At 51.6% G+C, this 9552-nt stretch overlaps 1 protein-coding gene across 1 annotated transcript; it reads left to right on the forward strand.

Moving 5' to 3' along the window:
* Positions 1–1119: 1119 nt before the first annotated feature.
* LOC140376936 (REST corepressor 2-like) lies at positions 1120–9048 on the forward strand. The gene is made up of 7 exons (XM_072462176.1): positions 1120–1314; positions 3866–3993; positions 6118–6174; positions 6387–6467; positions 7815–7867; positions 8703–8864; positions 8919–9048. The coding sequence occupies exons 2-7, from the start codon at positions 3870–3872 to the stop codon at positions 9045–9047; spliced, it is 606 nt and encodes a 201-aa protein (XP_072318277.1). The 5' UTR covers positions 1120–1314; positions 3866–3869; the 3' UTR covers position 9048.
* The last annotated feature ends 504 nt before the right edge of the window (positions 9049–9552 follow it).

The raw sequence follows: 9552 nt of genomic DNA on the forward strand, positions 1-9552 counted from the left end.
GTTGTGTGTGTGTGTTGTGTGTATGTGTTGTGTGTGTGTTGTGTAGTGTGTGTGTGTTGTGTGTGTTGTGTAGTGTGTGTGTGTTGTGTGTGTATGTGTTGTGTGTGTTGTGTGTATGTGTTGTGTGTGTGTTGTGTAGTGTGTGTGTGTTGTGTGTGTTGTGTAGTGTGTGTGTGTTGTGTGTGTATGTGTTGTGTGTGTGTGTGTATGTGTTGTGTGTGTGTATGTGTTGTGTGTGTTGTGTGTTGAGTGTGTTGTGTTGTGTGTATGTGTTGTGTGTGTGTTGCGTGTGTGTGTTGTGTGTGTGTTGTGTGTGTGTTGTGTGTGTTGTGTGTATGTTGTGTGTATGTGTTGTGTGTGTGTGTTGTGTGTATGTGTTGTGTGTGTGTTGTGTAGTGTGTGTGTGTTGTGTGTGTTGTGTAGTGTGTGTGTGTTGTGTGTGTATGTGTTGTGTGTGTGTGTTGTGTTTATGTGTATGTTGTGTGTGTTGTGTAGTGTGTGTGTGTTGTGTGTGTTGTGTAGTGTGTGTGTGTTGTGTGTGTTGTGTAGTGTGTGTGTGTTGTGTGTGTATGTGTTGTGTGTGTAGTGTGTGTGTGTTGTGTGTGTATGTGTTGTGTGTGTGTGTTGTGTGTATGTGTATGTTGTGTGTGTTGTGTAGTGTGTGTGTGTTGTGTGTGTTGTGTAGTGTGTGTGTGTTGTGTGTGTTGTGTAGTGTGTGTGTGTTGTGTGTGTATGTGTTGTGTGTGTTGTGTGTATGTGTTGTGTGTGTGTGTTGTGTACATATTAGTGTAATAAAAGTTAGAATGATCGTGTTTTTTCTCGTCTGATCAGAGCAAGTCTGGACAGCCTCATCACACTGATGCGCCGCAGCAGATCCCTCCGCGCCGCTCTGTCATAAGGACATAATGAGCCGCGCGCGCAGCGTGGGAAAAGACATAAACAGACTATAATATTCTTTCTTTGTGAATAATAAGCGCAGGAGCCGCATCCACAGCTCACACGCGCCGCGGAACACGCCTGACACGTCACGCGTGGCACGTGCGGGAGTACAGCGGGACTAGTTTACGGCTCACTGGGAGAGGCATCGGGCGGAGGCCCACGGCTCCTCTCGGGGTGTAGTGCGGTCGGCTCCTCACACTGCTCCTGCTCCATCTCCTCACTGCTCCTCATTGTACTCACTCTGCTCCAATTAGACTCCGGTCCGAGCCTTTCGGATGCTCCAACTGTCTGTTCTGGACCCGGTGTGAACGGAGAGCCGCCGACGGAGCCGCGGGGGAAGTTTGAGACCGGAGAAGCGCGTCAGAGCCGCGGAAGGTACAACTGTTCTCTTAACTCCAAACGTTACTCATGTAACGAGGCGAGGTACTAGCCCCGAGCTAACAGGCTAACGCTAGCATCCTCCCGTGCGGGCTGCACCGGGCACGTCCGGAGCATTCAAGTCTACAACTAGCACGTAGAGCGGCCCCGCGGGGGCCCCGCGGCTCCAGCCCGGGGTCCCCGCGGGGCCCCCGGGCTGGAGCCGCGCTGGGGGGTTCTGTGAGTCACAGGACGAGTTTGGGCTGTTCTCTGTCCTCAGCGGCTCAAACAAAAGACTGGAGGGTGACACTGTCTGCCAGATGTCTCTCCACACGCGTCACTTTATCTCTGCTTTGAACATGGACACGGACACTTTGAACCGCCCCTGGTGTTTAAACTCTCCCTAGAACACTCAGCCCTAGAACACTCAGCTCTAGAACACCAAGCCCTAGAACACTCAGCCCTAGAACACTCAGCCCTAGAACACTCAGCCCTAGAACACTCAGCCCTAGAACACTCAGCTCTAGAACACTCAGCCCTAGAACACTCAGCCCTAGAACACTCAGCCCTAGAACACTCAGCTCTAGAACACTCAGCCCTAGAACACTCAGCTCTAGAACACTCAGCCCTAGAACACTCAGCCCTAGAACACTCAGCTCTAGAACACTCAGCCCTAGAACACTCAGCTCTAGAACACTCAGCCCTAGAACACTCAGCCCTAGAACACTCAGCCCTAGAACACTCAGCCCTAGAACACTCAGCTCTAGAACACTCAGCCCTAGAACACTCAGCCCTAGAACACTCAGCTCTAGAACACTCAGCCCTAGAACACTCAGCCCTAGAACACTCAGCCCTAGAACACTCAGCCCTAGAACACTCAGCCTCACGGTGAGAAGTGCACTCTAAAGTCTTAAAGCTGGAGTGGAAACCAAAGTTTACCTTGAGATTCACGTGACGCTCTGGATGATGTTTCCCTCTTGTCTAAATGTGTCTAAATGTAAATGGGATTAAGTCAGAGTCTGTGACGAGGCCCTCGTCATTAAACCGTGAAAGTGAAGCGCGTGCGGTGAACTAACGTGGCCGTTTGCATTGGCGTGACTGGACGTGACGGTGCGTGTGTTGAACGCTGTCTTTGTATCAAAAAACGGCTCCTTTTGGTTCTGAGCGAAGTTTGGTCAGAGCAGCTGTTAGTTTGGGGCCCCGGGTGCAGGGCCCTCAGACAAAGGCGCCTAGTGAGGGCCTCGAACGCTCGTATTGTGTGGCTGAGTTTGGCTCCGGAGCTCTGACGCCCCTCACCCCGCCCTGGGCCCGGGGATGTGCTCACATGAGCCGTGGAGCCGGGTCAACGCAGGTCTCCAGCCGGACCTGTGTCCTCACATGACCCGCTAATGGGGGAGGGTGAGTGGGGAGGCTGAGGGGGGTGAGGGGGAGGCTGAGGGGGGTGAGGGGGGTGAGGGGGAGGCTGAGGGGGGTGAGGGGGAGGCTGAGGGGGGTGATGGGGGAGGCTGAGGGGGGTGATGGGGGAGGCTGAGGGGTGATGGGGGGGAGGCTGAGGGGTGATGGGGGAGGCTGAGGGGGGTGGTGGGGGTGAGGGGGAGGCTGAGGGGGGTGATGGGGGAGGCTGAGGGGTGATGGGGGAGGCTGAGGGGGGTGATGGGGTGAGGGGGAGGCTGAGGGGTGATGGGGGAGGCTGAGGGGGGTGAGGGAGGCTGAGGGGGGTGGTGGGGGAGGCTGAGGGGGGTGGTGGGGGAGGCTGAGGGGGATGGGGGAGGCTGAGGGGGGTGAGGGGGAGGCTGAGGGGTGATGGGGGAGGCTGAGGGGGGTGAGGGAGGCTGAGGGGGGTGGTGGGGGAGGCTGAGGGGGATGATGGGGGAGGCTGAGGGGTGGTGGGGGGGGCTAGCAGAAGGTGCTGAGCTGTGGGCGGAGCTTACGTGGTCATGTGGTCATGCTGGATAAGGCGCTGTATGTTTGGATATGTCCAGAACAATGCTGTCCTATCAGCACTTGTGTATGGTGACCAGGCGACCCTATTTGACAGTCCCAGTTTGGGACAGTCCCAGTTTGGACCACTTCTGTGACCAACAGTAAAGAAGGGAATATATAGTAGTTTCTTTAGCTAGAGGAGGTTTGGCTTTAGAATGACGGACAGAAAAGACACACTCGTCTGTCAGATGATGGATTGACTCACAAGTGAAAGAGTGAATGATCTGTGCATCAAAATGTCCTTAATTACCTGCATTTTTTTACACTTTTAATATTACTTCCCAACCTGGGTGTGTCCCAGTTTTTAAACTTCTGGTCACCTGTCCCCAGAGGGCCCCTCCTGCTGGCTCCAGGACTCATGACTTCCCTTTATCTACAGGCCCCTCATAGAAAACAAACTATAAACGAATAGAATCACAATTGTTTAACGTTGTTTCTACAGAGTAAAAGGGACCTGTGTTAAGTCACGTGTTCGTTGTGTTGGTGGAGCCTTGGGGGAGGGTCTTCTGGGGGAGGGTCTTCTGGGGGAGGGTCTTCTGGCCAGTAATGCATCCCCAATAGTCCTGAATGATTGACATACTTTCAGAGCCATGCCCTCTGTGATGGAGCGCTCTGGGGCCGGGGTCCTGTCCAGGAGCAGAGCAAAGACCATCACCAACGGCAACAGCCAGCCCCACTCAGAGGAGGAGAGCAGCGACGAAGAGCATGCCCACGGTAAGAAGGAACGCACACGTGTGAGTGTGAGTGCGACACAAACAGGAGGATCGCGCTGGAGCTGCTTCAGCGTCACCACGGCAACTCAGACACAACTAAACCACGTCATCTGTCAGCAAAGTGGATGAAATGATTGTATTCTAGAGAATCTAAGTTTAAAACAATGTACAAAATGCCCCGATGGAATATCAGATATTTCTCAGACATTCAAGTTCAGGACCAGAGTGTCGTGCATCTTCACCTTAAAGCCACAAATCGTTTGAAAACAGCGAGGTGAAGATACTAGGCAGGAGGAGATGGTCTGAGAGGAGAAGCCATTTTTTATGAAGGAGAATCCCTCTTTAAACAGAAAGAGGTTTGATCAGAAATAGAGGGCTGATCCCGCCCCCGGGGGCGGGATCAGCCCCGGGGGGGCGGGATCAGCCCAGGTCATTCTGATGCTTATCAGGTACTCGGTGATGAGGGAGCTGCAGCCCTGTGACAATAGGACTTTGATGGACCATTACAGGGCTGTTGGGGTAAATAAAGAAAATTAAACTCTATCTAACGGACTATTATCTGCCCAGTGGGCGGGACCTACTCAGAGTTGGCTAAACATCAGCTGTCAGACTAAATCCAGAGATTGAGAATTGTCCAGATGATACAACTGAATCTCTTTCTACAATGGAACCCTGCTGGATGAATGAGGCATTACACGTCTTATTGTTATCAGCCTTTGACACATGCTCTTGAGTGCCTATAGTTTGGCATCTCATCTTTAATTAATAATTATTAATTACATAGATAATGTAGAAAACTTGAAGTGCATTTCTGATGCAGTCTGGGCAGAGATGGGAACACTTCCTGGAGGAGGCGGAGTCTCACAGGTCTGAGCTGTGGCTGCAGTCGTTGGCTCTCATTCCAAAAGATGACATCCACTAACTAGATAATGTGCAATGCGTTCTTGCGTTAAAGTACAACATTTGTGTAAGAGTACTACATGTGTGTAAGTAGTACTGGGAGTACTACTTAAGATAAAAAGTCAGATTTAATTGACAACAAATTACATTAAAGCCGCGCTAGCGGCGATGATGGCTCTCACCTTCCCGTCCGTCCATGTTTTCTGCTGCGTTTTGCGTCACCAACGACGCTCAGTGATTCACAGTTGATGATTACGTAGTTTGCGACTCAAATAGTTGTTTGTCCCGACAAGTTGCAAGATCGTGCTGAACGCAGACCTGAGCAGGGAGAAAGGGAGAGAGAGCCTCTGTGACCCGGCTGCACCCCCTTCTCCCTGTACCTCCGTCACTTAGCAACAGAGACGCTAATGCTAATTAGCATTAGTGTTAGCATTATCGTTAGCATTAGCAATTTACTTTTGCAAATACTGAAAAAGTACAAGATGTACAAATGTCAAAAGCAAAAGCCCCTAAGACGGTGAAGGCGATCGTAAGAGGCATAAGATGTTAATCGGTGAAAGTGGAAACGCGTCAAAAATCCTGATCTGGGAATACAAGAACATAGAGTGTCTGCTTTATGACGCACACACTCTATGAAAGAATAAAAGTACTTTGGAAGCTGTTTCGAGGTACAGGGGAAACACCAAAGTAATGGAAGAAGAACTTCTAAAGAATACGACAAAGTCTGAAGGATAAAGTCTGGCGGTAATGCAACACTTGGATGCCAACCGCCATAAAACAACAACAACAACAACAACAACAACAACAAGCAGGTTTAAAAGTGCTACTCCTGAGCACTGCATGTTCCGTGATGATTGGCCCTTTATTCAGTCTTTAGGAAATAACGCTGCTACTGCATTGTCCTAAATTGTTACTCATTTAAATGTTCTAATTGGGGATAGGAGAATGGGAGGGCAGTTGACACAGAAATACATCTTTTCTGTAAAAGTAAAAATACCGGCTCGACCAGCAGCATGGATAAGTCCTAAAGGATGCCCATCTGTAGTTCAGCCCCGCCCTTTTCCTGAGCCCTTTCCTCTTCCTCCAATCTCTGTCCACTTTAATGTTCCCACTTCCTCTCATTCCATCTTTGTATCTGGAACAGCATACGGCCCGTGTTTATTTAGACCCCCAATGGACCTTCATTTAGAGAAGTCTGTGGATAACCGGAGCTCTTCTCTTACAGACAGCATGATCAGAGTGGGAGGAGACTACCAGGCCCAGATCCCAGAGTTCAAACCAGGTAAGGCCTCATATTCTGAAGGTTTCAGAAGGTCGAGGGAGGTGGGCAGAGAAGCACGGGCGGGAGGGCTTTCTTCATGTTCTTTAGTTGTGCTGCTGCAACAAGACTGTGTATGAGGCTCTGGAAGTGAGTCAGCTCATCATTTAGTCTCTAATAAACCTCAGCATGTGGGATGTATGTGTGTTTGCTGAGGTGTCCCCGTTTGTCCACAGACTGTCCCAGTCGCTACACGGAGAAGGACCAGAGGAGCATGCTGGTGTGGTGCCCCAACATTCTGCTCTCTGATGCCATGTGTAAGCCCCTCACACTCCTCCTGTACCCTACACACTCCTCCTGTACCCCACACACTCCTCCTGTACCCCTCACACTCCTCCTGTACCCCACACACTCCTCCTGTACCCCACACACTCCTCCTGTACCCCACACACTCCTCCTGTACCCCACACACTCCTCCTGTACCCCACACACTCCTCCTGTACCCCACACACTCCTCCTGTACCCTACACACTCCTCCTGTACCCCACACACTCCTCCTGTACCCCACACTCCTCCTGTACCCCACACACTCCTCCTGTACCCCACACACTCCTCCTGTACCCCACACACTCCTCCTGTACCCACACACTCCTCCTGTACCCCTCACGCTCCTCCTGTACCCCTCACACTCCTCCTGTACCCCACACACTCCTCCTGTACCCCTCACACTCCTCCTGTACCCTTCACACTCCTCCTGTACCCACACACTCCTCCTGTACCCCACACACTCCTCCTGTACCCCTCACACTCCTCCTGTACCCCTCACACTCCTCCTGTACCCCTCACACTCTCCCTGTACCCCTCACACTCCTGTACCCCTCACACTCCTGTACCCCTCACACTCCCCCTGTACCCCTCACACTCTCCCTGTACCCCTCACACTCCTCCTGTACCCTTCACACTCCTCCTGTACCCACACACTCCTCCTGTACCCCTCACACTCCCCCTGTACCCCTCACACTCCCCCTGTACCCCTCACACTGCCCCTGTACCCCTCACACTCTCCCTGTACCCCTCACACTCCTGTACCCCTCACACTCCCCCTGTACCCCTCACACTGCCCCTGTACCCCTCACACTCTCCCTGTACCCCTCACACTCCTGTACCCCTCACACTCTCCCTGTACCCCTCACACTCCTGTACCCCTCACACTCCTGTACCCCTCACACTCCCCCTGTACCCCTCACACTCTCCCTGTACCCCTCACACTCCTCCTGTACCCTTCACACTCCTCCTGTACCCACACACTCCTCCTGTACTCCTCACACTCCCCCTGTACCCCTCACACTCCCCCTGTACCCCTCACACTGCCCCTGTACCCCTCACACTCTCCCTGTACCCCTCACACTCCTGTACCCCTCACACTGCCCCTGTACCCCTCACACTCTCCCTGTACCCCTCACACTCCTGTACCCCTCACACTCCCCCTGTACCCCTCACACTGCCCCTGTACCCCTCACACTCCCCCTGTACCCCTCACACTGCCCCTGTACCCCTCACACTCCCCCTGTACCCCTCACACTGCCCCTGTACCCCTCACACTCCCCCTGTACCCCTCGCACACGTGTGGTCAGCAGAGCTGAATGACCCTTGTGTTGTTGCAGTGGACGAGTACATCCTGATGGCCAAAGAGAAGCACGGATACAACATGGAGCAGGTACTGCAGCTCTAATGAGACAGAGGCTGTGCTGTGATTGGTCGGAGGCAGAGATCGGGTGCCATGTTTTTGTCAGTCCACGTCTTAAGTTTCCGTCGCCGTGACAGATTTCCATCAATCTGTAAAGTGTTGTTTACAGTTTATACTTTCAGATGTTTTCACTTTAATCCAGATTCAAATATGGATTCTTGGCCCAAACGCCATGAAACCTGCACAGTTTGAGTTGAGTGTCCCGGGCGGCCTCACCGCGCATTCTTGTGACTTCACAAACTCTTGAGAGTCCGTCCTGTTAGGCTCCTGCTGATTGGTTTGCAGTCTGCTCCACTGGTGTAACGGGCCAATCACATTGCTCGTCACAAACGTGCGCAGTGGCACTGAACTTAACACTATTTTGTGTGTGTGTGTGTGTGTGTTTGTGTTTGTGTGTTTGTGTGTTTGTGTGTTTGTGTGTGTGTGTGTGTGTGTTTGTTTGTGTGTTTGTGTGTTTGTGTGTGGTAGTAGTAGTTGTGTGTGTGTGTGGTAGTAGTAGTTGTGTGTGTGTGTGTGTGTGTGTGTGGTAGTAGTAGTTGTGTGTGTGTGTGGTAGTAGTAGTTGTGTGTGTGTGTGTGGTAGTAGTTGTGTGTGTGTGTGTGTGGTAGTAGTAGTTGTGTGTGTGTGTGTGTGGTAGTAGTTGTGTGTGTGTGTGTGTGTGTGTGTGTGTGTGTGTGTGTAGTAGTAGTTGTGAGTGTGTGTGTGTGTGTGTGTAGTAGTAGTTGTGAGTGTGTGTGTGTGTGTGTGTGTGGTAGTATGGTGTATGATGATGATGATGATGATGTAATGTATTGTGTGTGTCCAGGCTCTGGGGATGCTGCTGTGGCACAAACACGACGTGGAGCGTTCTCTGGCAGATCTGGCCAACTTCACTCCGTTCCCAGACGAGTGGACGGTGGAGGACAAGGTGCTGTTTGAACAGGCGTTCAGCTTCCACGGGAAGAGCTTCCACCGCATCCAGCAGATGGTGAGACGGTCTATCCATCAACTACGTCCTGAGTTACAGTGTGTTTGTGTTCAGCTCCCAGACAAACTCATCTCCAGCCTGGTCAAGTACTACTACAGCTGGAAGAAGACCCGGACCCGGACCTCAGTCATGGACCGACAGGCCCGGAGGCTGGTCAGCAAGAGGGAGAAGGACGACAGGTGAGCTGCTCCTGTCACTGATGAGACCACCTGTCAGTGATGAGACCACCTGTCAGTGATGAGACCTCCTGTCAGTGATGAGACCTCCTGTCAGTGATGAGACCTCCTGTCAGTGATGAGACCACCTGTCAGTGATGAGACCTCCTGTCAGTGATGAGACCACCTGTCAGTGATGAGACCACCTGTCAGTGATGAGACCACCTGTCAGTGATGAGACCACCTGTCAGTGATGAGACCTGCAGGAGAAATGTTTGTGGAGTCAAGAAATGACTTCTCATTGTTACAGGCAAACAATATAAATAATACATATGTAAACAAACAATATAAATAATACATATGTATGGCCTCAGTGGACCTCATGAAGCGTGCTGAGGGACCTGTGTAACTGACCTGTGTAACTGACCTGTGTAACTGACCTGTGTAACTAACATGTAGAAAATCTGTTCTTAACTGGAAATGTTCTGGAAGAACAGATCCAAGAGCAGTTCAAAAGATGCACAGAAATGCAG

Source organism: Eucyclogobius newberryi, unplaced genomic scaffold, assembly GCF_026437365.1.
Source record: "Eucyclogobius newberryi isolate DKJ021-1_F unplaced genomic scaffold, fEucNew1.0.hap1 SCAF_389, whole genome shotgun sequence".
NCBI lineage: Eukaryota > Metazoa > Chordata > Actinopteri > Gobiiformes > Gobiidae > Eucyclogobius > Eucyclogobius newberryi.

Bases quoted from the DNA above. Each gene is read 5' to 3' on its own strand.
- LOC140376936 (XM_072462176.1), top strand. From the start codon at position 3,870: ATGCCCTCTGTGATGGAGCGCTCTGGGGCCGGGGTCCTGTCCAGGAGC. The intron at 6,175-6,386 runs GTAAGGCCTCAT...GTTTGTCCACAG, and splicing joins GATCCCAGAGTTCAAACCAG to ACTGTCCCAGTCGCTACACG. The intron at 8,865-8,918 runs GTGAGACGGTCT...GTTTGTGTTCAG, and splicing joins TCCACCGCATCCAGCAGATG to CTCCCAGACAAACTCATCTC.